Consider the following 23505-nt stretch of genomic DNA (forward strand, 5'->3'; position numbering starts at 1 on the left):
ACGCCCAGAACTCTGCGTCACGGCAGAGATAGCAAACTTAATTAAACACTAGGTGAATTCCTCAGAGTGACACAGCACGATTTGCTACCTGCTCATGATGTAACAGGGTGCAATGACAGTATCGCCGTCCTCCTTACGGACTTCAGTACAGTAAAACTAGTTCCTGACTCCTCCTACCAACTTTGTAGACGTCAGCAAGCCCCTCCTGCTCCATTGATAATCCTAATACATTGCTAGCGTCTACCATAGCAGGCGTCTTCCACGGTGCACGTCAATCAAGCATTGTCTCCACCTCTTTTTATATTTCACCTACCATCTCCGCCCACAAGCCTTCTGAGCGCTCTATCCCCGCCCTGTTTCTGTCAATTTATCTATTTTCTTCGTAATTGATCAGCTGTACCTTCCCAGTTGTGTAATGCCCGGACTTCGGGACTCAGATCCTGCGATGGCCGAGCAGCTGGAGGAACAGTAAGTGCTCCCTTGATAGATAATGGGGAGGAGGAGGATGTGTTATGTTAGTCAGGCAGGACCGGTTAGGCCTTCGTTACACAACAGATTGATCAAAACAATCTGATGGAATGGAACTCTCAATGTTAGTGCATTACACGGATATAATGGGCAGCTTGGGGTATTTGCTTTTACATCCGTTCAAGTAGTTGTCTAAATACTGTCACATGTATTTCCATACAGCTACAGGTGGTTCGTTTAAAACAATGTAAGGAACTAGGAGCACATCATGTGAACACCAACAAAATTGTTAATATGGACTTGCCTGCATTATATTTTCTTTTAAGTAAACTGCTCATACATTAAAAAACATTTGCTTTTAAATAAACGTTACATACAGTTATTTAGTGCAGATAGTGCTATTAAAGTGCTTTAGTGATTCTGGCAAGTTACAGGGTTCCCAGTCAAAATCATTTAGTGTTCAGTACAATGTAATCTTGCTTTAAAACACATTTGTCTTACTTTAACTTCATTTGCATTTAAGGATGTGACTTAGATGTATGTGACCAATCAGACGCATCCTGCACCCACCATCTTAATAACTAAATTAGCCCTGATAATTAGAATTTCTTATCACTGCTATTCATGGCAATAGGAAATTAACTTTCGCCCTAATGTACTAACAATCACACACAGGGACAGATTGAAAGGAGCCCGTCCCTGCGATGTGTAAAGAAGTGAAATAACCGCAAAATAAATCATTTCAGTTCCACTTTGGGAGCTGGTGCCGTTCTGCATATGCGCAGTGTGAATGGAACCCTCTCGGTGATACTTATCGGGGCCAAACTTCGAAATGCTTGGTAAATCGGACAGCCCCCATAGTAACCTATGGAGGCTTGGGCTGCTGTTGGAAATGTAAGGACTGCAGCAGTTATCAGAGATATCTGATGTGTTCACTCCATGGTACATTTAAGGCAGACATGTCCAAATTGTGGCCCTCCAGCTGTTGAGAAACTACACATCCCAGCATGCCCTGACACAGCTTTAGCATTCTCTGACAGCAAAACTGTGTCAGGGCATGCTGGGATATGTAGTTTCACAACAGCTGGAGGGCCGCAGTTTGGACATGCCTGATTTAAGGGATACTTCGTTTTGTTGATAATGGGTGCTTGTGGGGAATATCTCAAATATTTTTTAATAATAGAGAAATGAAGCGTCATTTTCTCTCAAGCTGAAGAACAGCATTTTGTGTCTTTTATAAACAGACCCGAGATCTCTTCCTTATGAGTGTGATGCTGCAATTATGTAACTATCTCCCAAGTGTGCTGGTGTCTTCGGCTGTGAAGTACAGATCACACCGGAAGTTGGAGAAAAGGGAACATATCCACACCAATCTTGACTTACTACAGAGAACACTTGGCAAGTCATGGTGACTCAGCATGTGTTGGCAGTATTAGCTTCAAGTCTGTCGTATGCAGCTGTACAATATAGCCATTATTTACTATAAAAGATTACAAAATAATGTAAAGTAAAACAAGATTCCTTAATGATGGTACAAAAATACAAAAATGTGGCTACATATAAAGTCTAAATACTTGCAATAATCCCTGATATATACGTAAATGTTTAGCAATCCTATAAAATCATGACCTTCAAAATGAGTTTTCTAAAATAAACTTAACCCTCAAAGTTTTCCAGAGTTAACAGATAGCAAATAGGTTACATTCAGCTTTAACATATCATGGTAAGGAAATGTAAGGATTTACTTTATGTGAATAATAACAATGGTTGAAAATATATTTATGATTTTTTTTATGAGACCAATATTCTCTGTATAGTGTTTGTGGTTTTCCAGATTGGCTTTGCTCTCATTATTGGCTATAAAGTTTATTTCACATTGTAACCTCAAGTTTTCACCTTAACCAGTGGTGCAATCAGGCTTTTTAAGTTCCATTTTTAATAACCAAGATACAGAGAATCTCTCATACCCTTTTGCAGACAGAAAGGCAAATTCCTAGGTGAAGAAGTTCTACGTAGTAATTTTCCGAAAAACATGGGTCCCTTTTCTGTGTGAAGGGTCAACCTGGGACTTCGACCCGGGTTGACCTTTTCACACAGACAAAATACCTGTTTTAATCAGCAAATTAGTGGGTAGAAATTCTTGACCCGGTAATACCCCTTTAACACTGCCACCCCTGAACACGAGTTATTGGCACATAAACGCGCATAACCCGTGTGGTGTGAAAGGTGCAAGTCGAGTGACCCAGTATTTCAACTCTGGTCGTGAACAGGGTTGAACACGTGTTCGACACGGCTCACTGTGTGGTGTGAACGGGAGCCGGGTCGAAGTGACCCATTTCCCGTTCACTCTCTGTGTACGGGCGGCGCTTGGAGATCATGTGATCTCCAAGCGCCACCCCGCCGCGTCACCGCTGACGTCCGCAATCAGGCAATATGCTGGGCCGCTGACTGCGGTGTGAAAGGTGCCGAGGCGGGTCGCACCCTTGGAGCTCTCGTGTCAGGCTCCCGGGTGCGAACCGCCTCAGGCGGTGTGAAAGGGGTATCATTTGCTTGTCTGTGTAAAAAGGGGGTCAGGCAGGGACCGGCAAAACCACCCGGCACTGAAATCCAGGTAAATCCTGGCTATTCAGACATTTCTGTCTGAAAAGGGTATAATTTTGTTGAGCCAACCTTTGTTGATATACTTTGTGTATTGACAACTATATGGTACCAGTTGTATTGTTCTCTGTGCACGGATGTTCACAGGTGTTGCTTATGAGTTAATGTTTTTAAAACTATTAACTTTTTCTTTACATTTTCATACAAACCTACACACCCATTACCTACATTTTTTTTTTGCATGACATATCTATCTTAATGCTCTTTGTGTGCCGCAGTATGCTTGCTTATAGACTGGCATGTATGGCCTCTGCAATTTATTCTTATTGTTTTATACTATAGTACCTACTGTATAACTGATTTAGCACACCAACTGACATTTTATGGCGGCTGGGATGGTGCACAAATAGGTCAGCTTGTTAGATTTCTTCTATATTTTACATATCTCTTTCCTTTCCATTCTTTTCAGGTGCATTTTGACTAGGGTCAGAACACCTATTGTAGTCATTCCTCATCTGTGTGTTGAAGTAGGCGGGGCTAGATCAACATCTAATCTATCAGAGCAATATCATCCGCAAAGCAGCACAGATTATTTCAGAATTTAAATGTACTGTTCCTGAGTCTTGGGAAAAGTGGGCAGTGATCGGTCAACTCAAGTGATTAAATAAGTAAGGGCAGTTTTGCATGTGATTGGGGTATTGCCATAATGAATACAGTACATGCAAAATAGTGAAAGGAACAATGGGGGTCATTCCGAGTTGATCACAGCTGTGCTAAATTTAGCACAGCTACGATCAGGCACTCAGACATGCGGGGGGGACGCCCAGCACAAGGCTAGTCCGCCCCGCATGTCAGTGCCGCTTTCCTCCCGCAGAAATGCAAAAGCATCGCACAGCGGCGATGCTTTTGCAATTAAAAAGTAACTCCCAGCCAGCGCAGCTCCTGGCCGGGAGAACCTCTTCGCTGTGACGTCACGCAGCCGCCGCGGACCGCCCCCCCCCCCCCCAACGGTTCGGCCACGACTGCGTTGGCCGGACCACACCGCCGTCCAGCCCCCTCCCGCCCAGCGGCCGCCTCTGCCTTAGAGGCGATCACTAGGCAACAACGGCCTTCAGCCGTCTGGCATGCGCCGGTGCACTGTGGTGCCGGCGCATGCGCAGTTCCGACCCGATCGCTGCGATAAACTGCAGCAAGCGATCGGGTCGGAATGACCCCCAGTGTCTCTAGAACTGGCGTGTTGCATTGCATGTAATACTTTTGGACCACATATATTAAGGCAAGCCTGCACAATTGGATCCAAAATTTGGTAAGGAGTGATATTGTAATGAAACGCTTGTGAGCTTTGCACATTGGCAATGATTACACACTTGTTTCTCCACAAAATTATTGCCCAGGCCTGTTTCCCCTAAATAACATTACTTAATGGCCATTTTGCTTCCACACTAACAGTATGTATCTGCCTCCAAAATGTAATTACACCATATTGTAAGTATCCCACAAAAAGTCTGTTACACCATACCAAGTATGCCTACAAAAAAGCACACATTTTGCCATAATCTGTACATTTGCAAAATAGTCTTATAAAAATTGTTGCTTTAGACTCTAAAACACAGCATCGATTTTGATCAATTAAAATCCATCAACATCAATCTTTAGTATATTTACCCCCAGTTGTGATCTCAATAATAGCAGTTCAAAGCAATGAGGCCTCTATCTGAAAATACTGAACATCCATCAACATTTTAATTGATCTTTTGCCCCAAATATGGGACAAGTGTCCAGTGCAAGGAGGGATGAACCATCAAGTCCCAGGCACTATTAACCCCGTGTGTGCTGCAGCCCAGCCAGCTCTTGTGTGTCCATCTGAAATTAGTTTGAAGCATGATGGGCATGGCCAACATGTAACCAGTCAGAGCATCTATTGCTTAACAGGAGTGCAATGTAGCCATATGAACCTTATGTCAAACATAACCCTATGTGAAATAAAGTTCAGTATATTAATGATATCTTGCACCAAACTTATTTTGCCTTTTTTCTGCATAGATCTCAAAGCTGGTTAACTGGCTGGATCCCGTCTTGGTGTCCAACATCCATGTCCAAATTAAAGGCTGTGGAGTCAAGGATCCTTCAATGTAAGTAAATAATGTTAATCGCACTGAGATATTTCAATTTTGTATATGCTGATTCTGCACCATTTAAAAGCTAGTTCCACTTTGGGTGCACTCTTTTTGTAGCTGTACGTTTTGCAGAACAGAGCTCAAATAATTTTGCCCAAATAACCCATAGCCATATTGTTGTAAAGTGCTCTAATGAGTAGCTTGTTGATCTCTTCTGCTTTGTGGGGCAAGATGTTTGCAGTCCTTGTTAATCCTGGCCTCCTCTTTTGTGTCTCCAAGTTGCTGAAAACAGAAAGAAGTCTTTGAGGGTTATTCAGGTTGGATTGCAGATTCTGCTAAAAAATAAAACGAACATACAATCCTTTTCTTTTGCATGCTGGGGCCACCCATCGCAGGGCAAGGCCGCCCAGCATGCTGAACTTCCTGCCCAGCGGCTGTGTCGCAACAACTGTGCACGACCCCCTGCAAAGGCAGATACACTGCCACCATGTTTTCCTTAGGAGCGGCTGCACGTGACAACACATAGCTGCCACGAAAATGCCGTTGACACGACCCCGTTTTCACCATGCCACCACTGCAGTGGTCTGTCGCCGCCCCTGCCCGCCCTGTGAACGCCTCTATCGGTCAATCAGGCAGAGGCATTCACAGACAATGCGATGTGATCGCATTGGCCAGGCCATGCACGCACAGGACAGGGCAAATTGCGCTATCGTGATGCGACCTGAATAAATCCCTTTATGTCCATATTTGTACATTTTCACTGCCCGGATGCTAGTGACGCCCTTGTGAAGAATAATTTTGCAGACCACTTATCAGTATTCCCATGGATAAACTCAGTGTACCTGTTCTATATTATTGCTTATTTTATATAGCACCAATCATATTATACAGCGCTTTATAGAAAATAAGGTTTGAGATAAAAAATATAGTAAAAACAAAAAAAAGGGGCAGACTAGAGGGCCAAGTGGTTCTTATCTGCTGTCAAATTCTATGTTTCTATATTTCATCCTTAATATGTAATTGTTATTGGTGTATATTCTAAATTTAGGATCACGCAGAGATACACAACCTATAGACCTACGCTGTCAGGTGCCAGTTCAAAGTTTGTTTCTATAATCACAGGTCTTGCTAAGGAAGGTCAGTTCTTTGCCATCTGTCAGATGACAGCAACCATGTAACTTAGGGGGTAATTCAAACTGCATCGCTGCAGCGGCAGTGATCGCAGTCTCAATTACTTCGTGGAGTGCGCACGCGCATCAGCCGCACTGCACGTGCGCACCCGAGGAGCCCAGTGAGGGCTATCAGCATCTCACTGGCTGCAATCGCCTCTGCCTGCTTGACAGGCAGAGGCGGAGCGGGAGGGGGCTTGCCAATGTTGTTAGGATGCCGTTGGGCAGAAGCGGAGCGGGAGGGGGCTTGCCAATGTTGTTAGAATGCCGTTGGCGGGGCACGGTCCGGACAACGGAGGCGTGTCCGGGGGGGGGGGGCGGACCACGGCGGCTGCGTGAATGCCGCCGTGCAACGCTTTTGTACCTGTGCGGGGGGTAGGGCCTGACATGCAGGGCGGACTAGCCCTGAGATGGGCGTCGGTCCGGAATACCGGCGTGCGATGCTTTTGTACCTGTGCAGGGGGTAGGGCCTGGCATGCGGAGCGGACTAGCCCTGCGCTGCCCCCCCCCCCCACATGTCAGAGTAACTGATCATAGATGTGCTAAATTTAGCATTTCTATGATCAACTCTGAATTACCCCCTTTGTTTTCAACAAGCTATTTCATGAAGAAGTCATTTGAATAGCATGCATAGTGATTTCAGTAATACTTGCCTACTCTTCAAGAACATCCTACAGACACCTGGAAGAGTAAGTCACACACCCACATCCTGCCTATTTACTAATGAAATGGGCAAGATGGGGTACAAGTGATTCCCAGTGAATCAGGCCTAATGATAATAAGCCCCCGGGAACATTTTTAAATTTGGCAGTTATGCAGTAGGTACTATGACCAATACTAGTTCTATTCTAAATCAACATTTTTACTAACACCGACAACTCCCAAATAGCAGAACTGTTGGACTCCTGCAGTTCAAGAAACATATGGATTGCAGTGTGCTAAAGCATTACAATACAATTATATCTAGAGATGTACGCTGACCCCCGTGTTTTGGATCTGTAATTTTTTTTAACAATTGATAAAAACAGCTAAGATCACATAATTTGGGCCTTTTTTGTTCCTACAGTATTATTAACCTCAATAACATTAATTTCCAGTCAATTTTGACCACCTCACAGCTCACAGTATTGGTCACCAACATAGGCCAAAGGCTGACTGGCCAAACGAAGCAACAGAGCAGCGGCACAAACACACGGCAGTTATTTCTGTTTAAAAATGTTTCACAAATTAGTAATGTATTAGCAATAATCAATCAAACCAACTTGCAAGTAATGTACTTTTAATAGAAAACAATCCAATACAGAAATTTACTAAGAATCCTGTGTGGATTATCATTGATCAAAAGTAGAGGTAGTTAATAAACCACAAATAAAACCCCCTAAACCATGTGTAAAATAGCAACAGCAGACACACAAGTGCACATGCCTATTCTCAGTGCCCAATCTGTACCTTTCTCCTGGGGGCCCTGTACCAGTGATGACTGGCACTCTGTGCCCATGTAATGCCCCAATCAATCAGCCTTTTTGATGAGCAGATACCCAAAATCTACCCAGCCATAAAAACAGCTTTCCGTACATGTGGGGTACAGTGTGGAATGCTTTGGGAAACACCGTTAAATATTGAGCAGGTTACAGTGAGGGACACACAGTGTCGGATACAGTGCTGGTTGGATACATGTGTGGGTCCGCTACAGTGCAGACTACAATGCAAGTTGGCTACAGTGCGGGTCTGATGCAGGCCGGATACAGTGAGGTTTACAATGTGTGTCGGATACAGTGTGGGTCAAATACAGTGTAGGATACAGTGCAGGTTACAGTGAGGGCCAGATACGGTGCGGGTTACAGTACAGGTCGGATACGGGTAATAGTGCACGGTGTGGGTTACAGTGCGGGTCGGATACAATTCAAGGCCATACAATACTAGTTACAGTGTGGGTTGTATACAGTTCAGATCGGTTACCATGTGGGTAATCGTGCACTTACTGAGACCCAGGCAGGAGGGTACCACCCAATGGTAAATTTCTCCGGTGGTGTCTGTGAGGATTATGATGGTCCGAGAGCTGCTGTGTACACAGCACTTTCTCAGTGCCTGTCATGCCTGGCTTGTGTAGCTGCAGTGCAGCAGCAGTCTCTGGGTAGACGCAGCGGCAGGGATCCACTGGCTGAGAGCCGTGGAGACGGCTCTCTCAGCCAATCAGTGGTCAGCCTATTGATTTCCATGGGACTTTCAAAAACCTGCAGATCCGACAGTGGGAGGATAACGTTTTGCCTCGTTTTGGGACTCAAGGAAGGTGGTAAGATCCGAGCCGGGTCTCTGATTCCCTCTGATCCCGTAAGTTCTGGTGGGCCAACTTAACTCCTTGTTGTGAAGACTTTACTGTTGCTTACACATTTCAGATAAGGGTTAAAAACATAGAAGACAATGATTTATATTCCTTTAAACGTCTCGTCTAGTTCTCAAGTGGTGGTTTAAAAATTTTGAGTATATACTAAGTAATTTTTTCAGTGTTTGATCTGACTTGGCAACTGCAAATAGGTGAGAGAATATGTAGAGGAGGTGGATGAGGTGTAAAGAAAGTAAAATATAAATAATAGTGAAAGAGTGAACGACAGAATTATGGTAAAGTGCATTGGTGCCAGCTCTGTGGGTGCCTGAGCCTCCCAATATTTGTGCTGCCTCTGCCACTATCTATATCTATGCATGTCATTATTAGTCCTGTAGGAAGTATTGTGAGCACTATTTAATTATATAAGTTTAGTTTTTCAAAGCACTAAACTTGGTAGTAATAGATGGGAGACCTTGTGTGTTTTCATCTGCAATATATTGTCATTATATAGTTATGTTATTATTTAGTTTCTTTAAACATCTCCTACAAATCTGTAAATCTGTCTTAATGCTCCAGTAGTGACATTCTTCTTCTTACTTCTTCAGGTATCCAGAACAGATTTTCTGCTCGTTATGTTTCTCTCCCCGATCAAAACAAGATTTGGACTTTGACAGTGAGCCCTGAGCTCCAGGACAAGACACCTTTAGTGATGATCCATGGGTTTGGAGGAGGAGTAGGACTATGGGTTCAAAACATAGATGCCCTAAGCTCACGCCGAGCTCTCCATGTTTTTGATTTGTTGGGATTTGGACGTAGCTCCCGGCCAACCTTCCCAAGTGACCCAGAGGGAGCGGAGGAGCAATTTATTTCTTCCATTGAGCAGTGGAGAGAAGAAATGGGAATCAAGGACATGATTCTTCTGGGCCACAGTTTAGGTGGATTCCTAGCTGCAGCCTATTCAATCAAATACCCCAGGAGGTGAGACTTTGACGGAACTAGAGCCGACATAAACTAAGGTTTTATGGTTTATAAACCATGATAAGTAAAGTAGATCATTGATCTTATTAGATATGGGGAAATTGATTTGACTAATCAGAATTTTGCAGAGATCTTTCATATGTGAACCTATAAATCAGCCTGATGCATGCATATTTCAGAGTATAAAAATGCACATAATATAATCGTGGGATTGTGGCTTGTGATTGCTCACAGGTCACAATTATAGTTGGAGAGCTACATTTATTAACCATCAGACACCAGGGGAGTGGCAATTTATGCAAGAATTGTTACCGCAGTGGTAGTGCAGGTTTAACAAGTACACATACCTTCACAAACTTGTAGGACTGGTGTATATTTTATGTTAAGTGTACTTTATGTTCACAATAACATTATGAAACTGTCTGCTAGATAACTGGTTCCTGATATTTCGTGGCTGCAGTTTTTTGGCTGCCATTGTTCCTTGCAGGATATACTTATTCCAGTGACTGTTGTCTTAACCTGTTGTATTCATCCAATTTCAGGGTGAAACACCTTGTTCTTGCTGATCCTTGGGGCTTCCCCCTCCTACCTACAGACCCCAGTGAGGTGCGTTCTCCCCCTGCATGGGTGAAAGCTGTGGCTGTAGTGCTTGGACGATCCAATCCTTTGGCGGTTGTGAGAGCAGCAGGACCTTGGGGTGAATTTACTTTCTATTATATCTCATATGTTACATTAACTAAACTACTTCATTAAAGGGGTTTGTACTGGTTAAAAACACATATCAAATAAACATCTTTGTTTTGAAATCATTAACTAGGAGAGAGCAGGCAAACGTATTAAAAATAGCAAATTATACTTACCCACAATTTCATTTCTTCAAGATACTTTATGGCAGCCGTGCACATGGGTTTGTGGGGTAAATGTATGAACTGGCGATATGGTGGGAAGCAGTATCAGCGCGTGTTATGTGCGCTATACTGCCTCCCCCCCCCATGTATGTTAGCTGCAGTGCAGGCACAGTGACAGGGGCTGTCTGTATCAGCGCTGCTATCTAAAAGATTGCAAGCAGAAATGCGCGGACAATGTATGAACGGCTACATGGTGTTGCTGCTCATACACCACTGCAGGGACAGAGCTGTCTCTGGCTATGGCGGGTGCTGGTTCCGGACTGTGCTGGGGATCTCCCGCGAGTAGCGAGATCCCACTCAAGTGCGGAGATGCTGGCCCAGCAGGGAGGCACAGCGCCTCGACACTGAGTTGATGCGATGTGAGCTCAGAGGGACATTGCCAGAGGGGGAAGCGCGCTTCGGCAGACAAGATGTTCTTACATCTTGTCAATGTCCCTTCCTGCTTCGCCTTGGTAATGAGATGAAGTAGGAAGTGTTATAGCGGCACAGTTCTAGACAGGAAGTTCTTTTGGACTTAGGACTGCCCACTTACGGTATATAGCTTCACCCCTGCCTTTCCCCCTCAGTCTTTTTAGTGTCTCCTCCATTCAATCTGTAAAAATATATAAATAGAGAGGGCATGAAGTATCTTAAAGAAATGACATTATCAGTAAGTATAATTTGCTATTTTTCTTCTACAATACTTCATGGCAGCCTTACACATGGGACCTTACCAGCAGTATGCACAGGGTGGGCCAATAGTCAATAAAAAAAGAACACTATATATGATGCTTAAATAATCAGTTATTCAAGATGTTGCTCCTCCTAGGACACAATTCCCAATGGGGGCAATAGACACATTCAAAGCATAATGACTTGAAATAGAATGAACAGGTGACCATGTAGCCACTGCACAAATGTCTCTCACTGATACTCGTGCCTTCCTAGCCCAGGAAGTCGCCACAGCTCTGGTCGAGTGTGCCTTAATATTTTGCGGAACTTCACAACCATTCTTTTCGTACACGGAGGTAATTAGCTCCCTAAGCCACCTTGCAATGGTGTGCTTTATGCAGAACAAATAAATGCTTTGTCTTCCGAAAGTCCTTCACACTAGTTAAGTAAACAGAAATTGCTCTTAACATATCCAACATATGCAATCTTTCTTCCTTCTCATTCTTTGGTTGCGGAAAGAACAAAGGTAAAAGGATTTCGTAATTCAAATGAAATGTTGACGCCACTTTGGGCACGAAGAACGGATTTGTTCTTGGACCCACTTTATCTGGCAAGATATTTAAATAGGGCTCCTTTGCCCATAGTTCTTGAAATTCACTGACTCTTCTGGCTGAAGTGATAGCAGTTAAAAACACAACCTTCCATGTTAGCAATTTTATTGGAATCCCTTGCAACGGCTCAAATAGAGACAGTGTTAAAGTGTTCAGAATCAGATTCAAATCACATGGAGCTAGAACTGACCTAACCGGAGGTCGTACTCTCTTCATGGCTTGATAGAAATTTTTTCGCCAACTGTTCTTCAGACAACTTTCTATCTAATGACACATTTAAAGCTGTAGTGTGAACTTTAATGGTATAGATTGCCAGACCTTTCTGAAATCATTCATGCAGGAACTCTAATACTTGAGGTGTGTTAGCTTTCATGACATTAAATCTAGAATTAGTCCTTGAAACAAAAGTTCTCCAAACTCCATAATAAGTTAGAGATGATACTTTCTTCCTTGCGTTCATCAGAAACTGAACCACTTGATCAGATAATCCTTTTTGACTTAATATCTCCCGTCCAATATCCACACCATCAAATGCAGACTCTGTGGGTTTGGGTGAAACAAGAGGCCTTCACCTAATATCCCTGGCGAAAGTGGTAACTTCCATGGGACTCCAACTTCCGTTCTCAGTACGTTCGGAACCAGACTCTCCTTGGCCAATAGGGAAGGATCATAATCACTTCTACTTTTTCCTCTCTGATTTTCCTCAAGACACGAGCAATCATGGGAAACGGAGGGAACACATAACCCAGCGTGAACTTCCATGTTAGGGAGAAAGTGTCCACTCCACTTGTTTGTGGTAGATAGTACCTGGAAAAGAAACGGGACACCTTTGTGTTCTGATGCGTGGCCATAAGATCCACTTGTGGTTTTCAAAATTTTGTTACAATTTCCTGGAATACATTCAGATCTATCTCCCATTCACCTGGGAGTACCATGTGCCTGCTGAGAAAATCTGCGACAATGTAGTCCTTGCCTGGTACATACAGAGCTGATAGGGAACATAGATGATGCTGTGCCCATTCCAAAATCTTTGTTACCTCTTCCAGTACTACTCCTGGTGCCCCCTTGTTAATTCAAATAAGACACCACAGTTGCATTGTCTGAAAATACTTTCAGATGGTTCTCTATCAACTGGGACTGAAAGAATCTTACTGCATTCCAAACTGCTCTCATCTCTCTTTGGTTTGAAGACGTCTTCCTTTCCCATGGAGTCCAAGATCCCTGACAGTTTTGATTTGCTAGACGTGCTCCCCAACCTGCTGCACTTGCATCGGTTGTCAACACCAAATAGTGAGGTTCTGTTAGGGATGTTGTTCTGAGCTATAGACTGTGATATGTTCACCAAGACAGAGATTTTTTTGTAATCCTACTTAGTTTCAGCCGGTAATTTAAAGACACTCTTTTTCGACTGTATTTCAGCAACTCCCATTGTAACTAACTTCCTCATCTACCATCTTGTAAGAAAGAGTACAAGATTTATATTGCACCAGGACTTATTGATGTTACATTTAATTTCAGGGTACCTAAATGAGTATCTTTTAATAATATATCTCAAAGGAGGTGCTGCTTCAGACTAATATTTCATATAAAGGAGAGGTGAAAGAAACAAGCGTCTGATTGTGGCATACTATGCAGAACAAAATCTATTAAAAGATACCTTTTACACCTCTTATCCTGTTAAAGCTTTACTGGGAAGCGTGTGTTGGTGTTTCACTGTGCACCGATTGTCTCTATAAAAATAGAAATGTGAATTTTGTTTGTTGCCATCTGTGATCTTATGTATCTGCAGCCTGTTGTTACAGTCATGTACTATTTCCCAGAGTTAGAGCATATTAATTGAATGATAAATGAACATGTTTAGAACCTAATTTATAGCAAATTAAGGGGTATGGGGCCTAATTCAGACCTGATCGCAGCAGCAACATTTTTCTCTAATGGGCAAAACCATGTGCACTGCAGGTGGGGCAGATATAACGTGTGCAGAGAGAGTTAGATTTGGGTGTGGTGTGTTCAAACTGAAATCTAAATTGCAGTGTAAAAATAAAGCATCCAGTATTTGCCCTGCACAGAAACAATATAACCCACCCAAATCTAACTCTCTCTGCACATGTTATATCTGCCACACCTGCAGTGCACATGGTTTTGCTACTGCGATCAGGTCTGAATTAGGCCCATGGTTATATAAAGCAACAGGGGTCATAGAACTGTCTGGACTATCCAATACCCCTTTCAGACAGAAAGGACCCGGTAATTTCCCGGCTCGGGAAGGGTCGACCCGGGATTTTTTGCTGTCTGAAAGGGTCAACACGGGACTGAATTCCCGGGACTTCAACCCAGGTTTCTACCTGGGTATTTCCCGGCTCTTACACGGGTTGCCGGCTGTCTGAAAGGGTCCGACCCGGGATTTTAGAAACGGGTCACGGTTAACATAGCTTTTTGGCTGAGCTGGCGGGCACTGGCGATTGGCTGAGCAACAGGGTCTCTCTGTTTGGCTGAGCGGGCATGGCACTGACTCTGGCGTCTGAGGTCACAATTGTGCTGCAGGGGAGACGGATGGCATAACACTGCCAGGTAGCACAGTGCAAGCAGCTGTAACATTTGCTGTGTGAAACGGCAACAAACAGCAAGAACTCAGGAATTCCGGGCTACTCAGCAGTAACTCATCAGCCATGGCTTACACAATGCTGTGAGCAGTCACCACCCACTTTTCATTACCTCATCTCTGTGTGCCATAAAAACAGTCCATTTCTTATGACTCACCAGTCTATTGCAGGGCTGACACGGGTTCTGTCTGAAAGGGGTCTACCCAGGAATAATCCGGATTAAATGTGCTGTGTGAAAGTGGGTTAGGAACTATAACCCGGGTTTTTCCCGGCTTCACGAAACCAGTAAAAAACCGTGAATTTGAGATTTTATCTGTCTGAAAGTGGTATAAATGACCCAATGCAACACATGAGTCTATCTGCTTAACAGCGATTGGATAATATATAGGATAATATATATTATATTTGTCCTTAGCAGGACAAACAACTGTTTACCTTAACACAAAGCAGAATAAAAACACAGCTGTAGCAGGGACGTGCCTCCCCTGTCATTAATGATTAAAATAATATAAAGAAGATACTTATGACACATATTCTGTGTCATAAGTATCTGCTTTATATTAATGTAATCATTATCACTGTTTAAATGTGTTTGGGAGGCACCAATCGTGGTACCTCCCATTGTTAATGGGGAAAGGTGTGGGTGAGGCCTAGCCATGGGCATTAAAAGCCCATTGGAAATACATGGGAAAGCGGCACCATTAGAGGTGCCGCTTTCATACCGGGACGTGCTTTCAACCCATGAAAGCACGACCCGGTCAGTGAGGCCACAGTGATTGGCCAGCGAATCTGTCACTGGATCCGCTGTCATCATTGTGTGGGTGCGGCGGAGGTGCGGACGGCGGAGTTGCAGGCGGCGGTGATAGTATTAGTGGCAGACATGAATCCGAGATCCCTGCCTGCCATTCTGCAGAGTTTGGCAGTGGAGCGGTACCAATTTAAAAAATGTCGCCTCAGCGTCATTTTTTTAAATTCAAGATGGCCGCTGTGAGCTAATCACGGCTCGCTGCATCATCGCCCCGCCCCCTCTGGCGGACTTATATAAGTCAGCGCGAGGCAGCGGCGTCAGTCTGACGGCAGAGGAGGAGTGGAGAAGAGCTTAACAGCCACCGCCCACCAGGCGAAGATGCTGGAAGCCCTGGGGAAGGCGGCGGCCATGCAAAAGAGCTTAAAGGCCGCCGCCTCTCTGGTGAAAACGCCAGAGGAAGATAGGAAGATGCTGGAAGCCCTGGGGAGGCGGCACCCCCCCAGGTGAAGACGCCGGAAGCCCTGGGGAGGCAACGGCCATGCAAAAGAGCTTAAAGGCAGCCGCCCCCAGGTGAAGACCCTGACTAATAAACTTTTTTTTAAAGATGGTGTGGTGTTTTTATTTCAATATTTTCTTTTCAGGTGCCAGAGGGCCCATTATGTCCGGGCATGCTGGCACTTGTGGTTCTCCAAGTGCCAGCATGCTGGGGCAGGCTTGCTGGGACCTGTAGGCCACCTGTAAAGAACAATATTAACAATGAACCCCGCACCCACCATCACCAGGGGTGCGGGGCATAGCACTGTGCTATCAGCCCAGTGCTGGTTATTGCTCAGGAGGGGGGACCCCATTTTAATTTTTGGGGTCCCCACTCCTGAGGAATTCCAGCCCTGGGCTGACTAGTTTGGGGGGCAGATTAATGTTATGCCAGGGGGACCCCACACTGAGTGTCTCCCTTGCTATGGCATTACCCCCCCCCCCCCCCCCCTCCCCTGCCCCCGGCTGGTTCTGCCTAGTGCTGGTTTTAGCAATGTATGGGGGACTACACTTTTATTTTATTTTTTTTCCCCCTACTGAGCTGTAGGACTGATCCTAATTGGATTTCTGTAAAAATAACACTTTAAATATATATTTAAATGTTTATTCTAACAATAGAGGATTGATAACACAGTAACCTAAGGTGATCTACTGAGGACAAAGTGAGTATATGAATAAATAGTACTCGGCAATGAGTCAGAAATTCTATTCGGAGAATTAATTAAAAATCTATATGTGACATTCAGTAATGATTTACAAGCTTTATTCTGAGGATAAAAATTTTACACCAGGAACATACCATTGCTAAAACCTGTTCAAATAGTGGGTGTGTCTGCTTTGTCTTTTTCTGCACATTCCAGACTGAACTGGAGAGTTGCAATTGTTTTTAAAATTAATACCTATAAACAGACACTTTGTAGCGAATTGATTTTTCAGTGGCTGAGCAAAACTTAGGAGTAACTACTTGTTGATACATTTATACTTTTGAATTGTAACACCTGCAAGGGGTCTTTCGAACTAATACAAGTTTACAGGCTAAATCTACACACCTGACATCTTATAGTGAGCATGTTCCCAGAGCCGGCCCTAGGTTTAGGCAAACTAGGCAAATGCCTAGGGCATTTGGTATGCCTAGGGGCATCTGCAGCTTCTGCTGATTAAAATTATATGCAGCATGCCTATATTCTGTGCGTATCATTTCATATGCATATACAGCCACAGTCTCACACAGTATATAGGCATGCTGCATATCATTTTATTCAGCAGAAGCTGCTTGTGCATCCTAGCCATATGCAAATAAGATGCATTTTCATCAAGAAAAGTCGCCCGACATTAGCATTGAGACAAGATTTATGAGGACACATCTGTATCCAAGCAGAGGCAGAGGTCACAGTGTTTACGGCTGTGTGAGTGTTGTGTGTGCGTTGGTGAGTTGAGTGCAGTAGTGTTCGGCATATGTGTAAGGGGCATTATGTGTGTCATGTGTAAAAATGCATTAATAATGTGCAGCAAATGTGTAAGGGGCACTATGTGTGTCATTATGTGTATAAGGGCATTAATAATGTGCGGCATATGTGTAAGGGACATTATGTGTATAAGGGCATTAATAAAGGTTGTCATAATGTGTAAGGCACATTAAGTTTATAAGGACATTAATAACGTGTGTCATATGTGTAAGGGGCATTACAGTGTGGTATTATGTGTATAAATGCATTACTAATGTGTGGCATTATGTGTATAAGGTGCTCTACTGTGTGGCGTAATGTATAAAAAGGGCACTACTGTGTGGTCTAATGTGAATAAGGGGCACTACTGTGAGGAGTAATGTATATAAGGTATAGTGGTACTACTGTGTGATGTAACGTGAATTAGGGACACTATCACATGATAAAATGTGAATAAAGTTGTATTACTGTGTGGTATAATTTGAATTGGGGTTACTATTGTGTGGCCATGCCCCTTGCCAGCAAAAACACCCCCCTTTTTGGGCTGTGCGTCGACTGTTCTTATTTAAAATATAGGGGGTAGGAAACTCAAAATAATAACTGAGGGGTGATGGTGCTGGGAAAGGGATGCACTGTTAGAGGCGGAACTAGCGGTGGTGCTAGGGGGGCACCAGCCAAAATCTTGCCTAGGGCATCATACTGGTTAGGGCCGGCTCTGCATGTTCCCCAGTGTCTGAGTGTGTATGGGTCAGAGAAGGATTTACCACAAGGCAACCAAAGCAGCTGCTTAGGGCCCTGTTGGTCTCAGGGGGCTGTGCTGGTCCCAGGGGGCCCACCGACAAGGCTGTATAAAGGGCATTTCTGGCAGACCACAAGCTTCACCGAAATTGTCAGAAAGCTGAGCTGGCTGAATACTCCCGGCAAGCTGTCAGTGGTTAGACAGCTGTTGGGTGTCGGCTCCAGCACATGCCTGTGTCTCCAGTCCTGCAGTACTGTGCATGTGATGAGACGTGACACACGTCCGATGCTTAGAGAGAGGAGCCAGGATGTGCACAGAAAAAAACATGAGGTTCTCCAGTGTACTTCATTACAGTATTTTTTACACTTTGTATTACATCTACCACCTACTTCAAATTCCAATCAGGTGTGAGTGGGGGATGAAGGGGAGGGGGGGGGGGGGGTAGGCAGTGCTTTTTTAAGTACATTATGGCTGTACGGATGGTGTAATGGTTAGCATTTCCTCCCACAGTCCAAAAATATATACTAGTAGGTTAATTGGCTCCCAACAAAATTAACCATAGCGCATACCTTCCAACATGACCCTCTCCAGGAGAGACACAATGCTCTGCTTCTGGACTTTTCTCTTAATTTATGATTACTGGCACCTGTTTTGAACAGGATAAAGGATAAAAAATGTGTTTCACCACAGGTGATGGCAATCTTAAATTAGGAGGGAAGTCCAGGAGAAGAACATTTTGTCCCTCCTGGAGATGGTCATGTTGGGAGGTATGCTAGCGTGAATGTGTGTGGTAGGGAATCTAGACTGTAAACCCCACTGGGGCAGGGACTGATGTGAATGGCCAAATATTCTCTGTAAAGCACTGTGGAATATGTGTGTGCTATATAAATAACTGGTAATAAATATTAATCAATACACTAGTACAACTACCATCCGCCTGCTATAATCCACTATGGGCAGATTGAGCAGCAGCAAGATCTGTCTGCTACAATTGGTGTGTGTGTGTGTGTCTGTGTGTGTGTGTGTGTGTGTGTGTGTAAGGGGGGGGGGCACACACTGAGGATTATTTGAGGAAGGGGGGCCCCAAATCGGAAACTTGCTTAGGGCCCCATGAGGTCTAAATCCGCCTCTGGTATGGGTGAATTTTATATCAGACATTTTATAATGATCAGTTGCTGTAGTATCTGAATAAATATATACCTGGATACCTGTAAACAAGTTGAATGGTAATTAACTACAACTAATTAAAAAGTGTCACTCAAGTTTCCCCATAATGATAAATGTCACTCAGAATCTGATGAACTGGCTAGCACTAACAGGTGCACAATAGTGAGGCTCATCTCATCTGTGCTTGGTCTATAGAATAATAGAACACGCAATGTAAGACTCCAGTGCACGTTGAACATAATAATAAAATACGTAATATAATACTCTTACAATTTATGTAACTAAAATAACAGAAATAGTAACACTATTTACTGACTTACCTATTGGAAGTGACAGTGGCTACCTGACTGTATATGATTCAATCCAACTACTGAAAATTCATCAAAACAGAAAGTATTGATAATAACAACGGACACGCAATAGTAAGCTGTATCTCCAGTGTCTGTTTATTAAGAATAATAAACACTTTGTACTATTTAAAGATAAGGCTCAATAACTGTGTAGCAATTACAATACTCCTGCCCTTAATAGCTGTACAGTGCATAAGATAAATTACATAAAGCACTTTTTGATATCCTTATAGCATATACAGTCATGTACTGCTTATCCCCCTAAGAACACTATATTAAATAATTCACAATAAATATATGTATTCTCATTGAAGAAATAATATTCCTAGCAGAATACATGGATATAGGCAACATTGTACTAAACTTGAACACTAATAAAAGAGACAGACAAAAATTGGATACACAGTTGAGTTTTTAATACCCAAAAATCTTTTCCTTTCATTCACTTATTGCTTTTTAACCAATATTTTGCTGTTTTGATCTATGACTATAATTGAATACTTTTAATATTTTAATAATAAAAGGTATATTTTAATAGATTTTGTTCTGTATAGTGCGCCACAATCAGACGTTTTTTTTTTCTCCTGTCCTCCATCTGCTATCTTGCCCAAGGAATAATATTTATGGTCGAGGACTTCATTCCCAACAACCGAAGTCCCACACGCAGAGTTATACTGTTGCTTATTTGTATTGATGTGGCCAATTCCTGAATCTTTCTGCATCTTTCTTGTGACAGAGTGATGACATACTGAAGGGTTTCCACTTGTACCCCCAGGAACTGAATTTGTTGAACTGGATCTAATTGACTTTTTTCCGAATTTATCATCTATTCATGAGACCAAAGGATCTGTAAAGTTTTGTTTACAACATTTTTCCCTGTTTCTCTTGATCTTCCGCAAATTAATTGATTGGATGACTTCCACAACCTTTGATTTGATTAGTTTCTGCACACTGTCCTCCAGAGCTTCAAATTCTTGAGTCATAGAGGGGTTCTTTTGATTCTACAAACTTGTCTCTTTCTGAAATCTCTGAAAATTCTATCGGGTATCCATGAGATATTACATCTAGAACCCACAAAACTTAAGAAGTCTGCCTACCACTGATACTGCAGGGGGGACTGGCATAGTCATTGTCTCTGACCTCCTTTCTTATAGGGTTGACTAAAGGACTGCCTTGACATTCCTGTTGAAAATCTGCCTCCATACTGCCAACCTGGCCGGTAACTTCTGTCCTCTCTAAACTGCTGTCTAGATGACATATGCAGATACTTGGATCTTCTGTCCTGAGGCAACCTTGCTGACTTGCCTCCCGTAATTTTCTGTATTATTGCTTCCAATTTGTTACCAAACAATAAGGAGCCTTCATACAGTAAATAACCCAGCCTATTTTTACAGTGTGCATCTGCTGCCAATGAACGCAACCAGAGTGCTCTTTTCGCTATAACCACTGCTGTCATTGACTGTGCAGTAAATTTCAATGCATTGAGCAATGTTTCACATAAATATTCTATTGCCTTAAGCAAAACAGACAAATTTCTCTGCAAATATTGTCTTGAAATTTTCTGTTCTAAATTGGTAATCAATATAGACACCCCACAGTCTCAATGCTCTAGAAACTGAGGCTATGGCCACCCCAGATCTTAAAGAAACAGAATAGAACTATTCAATTTGTCCAATGCATTCTCAAGATGTTTATCAAAACCTTCTCTTAAGACAGCACCATCTGCAGCATAATGATGGTTTTGGAAACCACCTCTGATACTGCAGCATCAACTTTAGGAATAGTACACCAATTCAAGTATTGCTCATCATTAATCGGGAACAAATGTTCAATTCTCTTAATGTTACCCAAACACTTATCCACACTTTGCCCTTCCTTAAGCTGGACATACACTATACAATTATCCGGCAGATCATCTGCCAGATCTGGCTGGTTGGAATGAAAACCTGGTAATGGATGAGAGCAAATGAAAAGTGACTATTTGCTCCCAAACACTGAAAAATGGAACAGAACTGATGTTCATACAAATTGATATTCTTTAATAGACTATTCACTAGATCCAAATTAAACAGTCTAGTTTCTTCTTGAATTTCTCAAGATTCTGCACTAGACATATTCTTTTCATCCTCTTCAAACACATACTCTGTCGTAACAGCCATATCTTAAATCCAGACTCGCCTGAGATCTAGACCTCTTGGCACTCTGCATTTCTAATGGGCCCTACATACCTGGTGATGTGCCACCGAGGTGCCAGGCAGCCGATACAGCCAACTGGCGACCCGGCTGCGTGCGGGGGGGGAGTACAATGATGGGGGGAGTGAAGTTTCTTCATTTCCCCCGTCACCCAGCTACATGGCAGTGCATGCTAATATGGACGAGATTGTCCATATTGGCATGCATGTATATGCGACCCGGCACCAACGGTGAACAAGCGCAGGGCCGCGCATCGTTCATCGTTGGTGCCTACACACTGAACGAAATGAACGAGTTCTCGTACATTAATGAACAAGAACGTTCATATCATTCAGTTAAACTGATTAGACCCATGTGCAGGTTCACAAAACTTAGCATCCTGACTCCCAGAGAAGATATAAAATATTGATCTTTTTTTGAAGTCTTCTTTCTTGCTCACAAGTCCCGAGGCACACTGTAATAGGATAACCTCATTACTATCCAAACTAACTTGCTAAAAATTAGTAACATCGCCCTCTATGAGGACTTACCTCCTTAGGGCATTCTCGGGCTTTTGGGGAGAAGTCTCTTTATCCATGGCACAGAAAAATCCAAAGCAGAATGCTTCTAGTTTATAGAAAGCACCAAAAACTAATAAGGAGGGCACCAGCATCCCCTATAGATCATCAGTGTGCAGCACCATCTTTTATTGCTTATCCGGGGCGGGCGCATGCTCAGGCCACCCCCTCAATGAATGCTGGGGAAGCTGTGTCATTACATTTCCACTAGCAATGCACGCTGGGGGAGCCATCTCACTGGCACTCTCCCACTACCCTTGCCAACCACCACAAAGGCTGCTGGAGGACCGTGAATTGGGACTTCCATCTGCCGCCAACTACTGTTGGATTGTATCACTTTTTGCAAGCGCTCCTGGCTCAGAACACCATGCGGCAGCGGGCAAGTGTAGTAACAGGTGACATCAGTTTAAACCCCTTGCACTCACTTACTGGCCCAAATCACAGCTACACACCTGGCCTCTCCCAGAGAGCCATCCATCCAGATTGCAGCTTACAGAAGCGCACCAGCTGGAAATAAATAAAGGTGTATCAAACTAAACAAACCTAACCTGTTCTGAGAAGGAGAGAGGAAAAAAGACTCAGAGGTAAAGGCAGGGGTGAGGCTATATACCCTTAGTGGGCAGTCCCAAGTCCAAAAGAACTTCCTGTCTAGAAGTAGAGGAATTTAGTACAATCCTGCCATGAAGTATTGCAGAAGAAAAAAAAAGTTTCCATACTGTTTCTGCTAGTTCCTGTAATATAATTAGTTCTCCAAATACAGGTTTCTACACAATACTACTGGCTAGTTCTCCTTCATATACCTAGGACCAGATTCAAATATTCACGGGGAATTTTCTGCAAAAGTGCAATAACCCATAGGTTCCCTATATATACCTGTAGCTAGGGCCGGACTGCCCATCTGGCACTTCTGGCAAATGCCAGAAGGGCCGATGGACTGGTGGGCTGGTCTTGTCATACAGGTACCCGGGAAGGTCGCATGCAGTGCAGCTTACAGCTATCCGGTTTGCCCACCCCCACCCGCGTGCCGGCCAAAGTACTCGCTTCTATGAAATATGGGGGCGTGATGGTAGTCCATGCCCCCCTGGCTTGCGACACACCTCCGTGAGCCATGTCAGTGTGCCTCTTTCATGCTGCACGTGCCCCCTTCCACTTGCACATGCATGTCAGGGCTGAAAAGTGTCCCCAGTCCGTCCCTGCCTGTAGCCATGGGTAAACATGTTTGCGGCACACACAATGAGGGCACTTACTGTAGATTTATGTCTGAGCCTCCCTCAAATCATTACATCATTTATTTATTTTACTATATGTATTGAGCTTAATGCAAAAAATCTTTAATTGTTGGT

The 23505-nt window shown here is 43.5% G+C and overlaps 1 protein-coding gene across 3 annotated transcripts in view; it reads left to right on the top strand.

The window, feature by feature from the left end:
• The first annotated feature begins 282 nt into the window (after positions 1 to 282).
• ABHD4 (abhydrolase domain containing 4, N-acyl phospholipase B) overlaps positions 283 to 23505 on the top strand; it is a 28703-nt gene continuing 5480 nt past the window's right edge. The window contains exons 1-6 of one of the 3 annotated variants that reach the window (XM_063913531.1): positions 283 to 468; positions 1713 to 1866; positions 3536 to 3734; positions 5110 to 5198; positions 9284 to 9656; positions 10199 to 10353. In XM_063913531.1, the coding sequence (XP_063769601.1) occupies positions 5159 to 5198; positions 9284 to 9656; positions 10199 to 10353 (568 nt within the window). In that variant the 5' untranslated portion in view covers positions 283 to 468; positions 1713 to 1866; positions 3536 to 3734; positions 5110 to 5158. The remainder of the gene's footprint in view (positions 469 to 1712; positions 1867 to 3535; positions 3735 to 5109; positions 5199 to 9283; positions 9657 to 10198; positions 10354 to 23505) is intronic. The other 2 variants (XM_063913532.1, XM_063913529.1) reach the window with 2 other exon arrangements.

Source organism: Pseudophryne corroboree, chromosome 1, assembly GCF_028390025.1.
Source record: "Pseudophryne corroboree isolate aPseCor3 chromosome 1, aPseCor3.hap2, whole genome shotgun sequence".
Lineage (NCBI taxonomy): Eukaryota > Metazoa > Chordata > Amphibia > Anura > Myobatrachidae > Pseudophryne > Pseudophryne corroboree.